We start from the raw sequence: 1,719 nt of genomic DNA on the forward strand, positions 1-1,719 counted from the left end.
GACTCCATGTAAATAATCACTACTTTTAGCATGTATAGAGCAGCATATCTCCACCAGACTCCATGTACATAATCACTAGTTTTAGCATGTATAGAGCAGCATATCTCCTCCAGACTCCATGTACATAATCACTACTTTTAGCGTGTATATGTATTACTCTTTAACTAAAAGGTCTATCTCTGCAGGAATCCATCCCATAATGTTGTCAGACATCTTTTAATAATAATCTGAGCCGCTTGATGAGAGTCTTACCTCCACAATCACACCCAGATCCTTCACGTAGTCCTTCTCTGATTGGATCATCTCGTTCACCACGAACCTGCAAACACAGGACCTTAATTCACTCTGTTTTGGTATCCATGGTGACATGTTTTCTGATGGTGTGTGTGTTTTTGTGTGTGTGTGTCTTACATGCGTCCTCTCAGCGCCTTGTTCCTCTGCTCCGTGTCCGACTCGTTGGAGCCCTGATCTGAGTCCAGAGCCTGAGTGCACACACAAACTCCTGATTGGTCCAGAACCTTGATAGCATTATTATGTGTGTGTGTGTGTGTGTGTGTGTGTGTGTGTGTGTGTGTGGTTACCTCGGGGTTGCTAGGGTCTTTGATGATCTGCATGGGTGGAGGAAGCAGTGTGTGTGTCTCCTCGTCCGGCTCCTCCTCCCCCCCACTCTGCCCCCCCTCCTCCTTCCTCGCCTTCTGCAAAAAACAGGTTGTTTACTTTGTTTTTGTGTATGTGTGATTTTCTGTATGTGTCTGTGTGTGTGTCTTTGTGCGTGTGTTTATGCGTGTGTTTGCGTCTGTGTGTGTGTGTGTCTGTCTATGTGTGCGTCTGTGTGTGTGTGTGTACATTTACCGTTTGTGCGTTGGCGTTGAGGGGCGTGGTCTGCTCCGGCCTGTTGTCCCGCCTCCTGGTTCTGATTGGAGGTTTCTTCTGTCCGTCGGCCTTCCCTTGGCTCAGCCTCCGCACGGGACTGGTCAACCAGCGCTGCCATGCACGCACACACACACACACGCACACACACGCACACACACGCAGGCGCACACACACGCAGGCGCACACACACGCAGGCACACACATGCACACACACGCAGGCGCACACACACGTACACACACGCACACACACGCACACACACACACGCACACACACGCAGGCGCACACACACGTACACACACGCACACACACGCACACAAACACCATGGCGACGTTACGTCACTGTTCTAAAAAACTACAATACCCATGAGCCTAGGAAGTACCTAAGAGTGTAGTAACTCATGCTAACGGTATTAACCTTCAGTGTGTTTCCGGTTCCAGAGCCGCTGCGTTTGGGACCCGGGGAGCCGGCGGCCCCCAGAGCCCCGCCCACTCCGAACCCCATGGGGGGGGCGGCGCCTGAGAGAGGACGGGCAACAACATGGTGATGACACAGAAACATTGGCACGGTGAGCACATTAAATGATGATTTAGGTATCGTCTTACCTTGGCCGGCGGTCTGCAGCCCCGGACCTTCAGAGCCGAACAAGGTTGAGTCTGACACACACACACACACACACACACACACACACACACACACACACACAATAAAAAAGTGAATTTAATTCTGTATTCAGAAGAAAGAACATTTCTATCCACCGGTCAATCTTGAAATCACCATCACCAAACCCACCAGACTCCATGTAAATAATCACTACTTTTAGTGTGTATAGAGCAGCATATCTCCA

The 1,719-nt window shown here is 50.1% G+C and overlaps 1 protein-coding gene across 1 annotated transcript; it reads right to left on the minus strand.

Annotated features, from left to right (window-relative positions):
• Positions 1-216: 216 nt before the first annotated feature.
• On the minus strand, positions 217-1,524 carry LOC117940857 (kalirin-like). The gene is made up of 6 exons (XM_034865982.1): positions 1,478-1,524; positions 1,290-1,390; positions 853-984; positions 582-695; positions 412-482; positions 217-319 (listed from the first exon to the last, which is right to left on the minus strand). The coding sequence occupies exons 2-6, from the start codon at positions 1,374-1,376 to the stop codon at positions 217-219; spliced, it is 507 nt and encodes a 168-aa protein (XP_034721873.1). The 5' UTR covers positions 1,377-1,390; positions 1,478-1,524.
• Between the last annotated feature and the right edge of the window lie 195 nt (positions 1,525-1,719).

The sequence above is a fragment of the Etheostoma cragini genome, unplaced genomic scaffold (assembly GCF_013103735.1).
Source record: "Etheostoma cragini isolate CJK2018 unplaced genomic scaffold, CSU_Ecrag_1.0 ScbMSFa_3515, whole genome shotgun sequence".
NCBI lineage: Eukaryota > Metazoa > Chordata > Actinopteri > Perciformes > Percidae > Etheostoma > Etheostoma cragini.

What these genes read in the sequence shown, in the direction of transcription:
- LOC117940857 (XM_034865982.1), bottom strand. Translation starts at nt 1,376, where the DNA reads ATGGGGTTCGGAGTGGGCGGGGCTCTGGGGGCCGCCGGCTCCCCGGGT. An exon ending in GAACCGGAAACACACTGAAG is followed by an intron (nt 985 to 1,289) that starts GTTAATACCGTT and finishes CGTGCATGGCAG; the next exon opens with CGCTGGTTGACCAGTCCCGT. An exon ending in AAGGCGCTGAGAGGACGCAT is followed by an intron (nt 320 to 411) that starts GTAAGACACACA and finishes CTGTGTTTGCAG; the next exon opens with GTTCGTGGTGAACGAGATGA.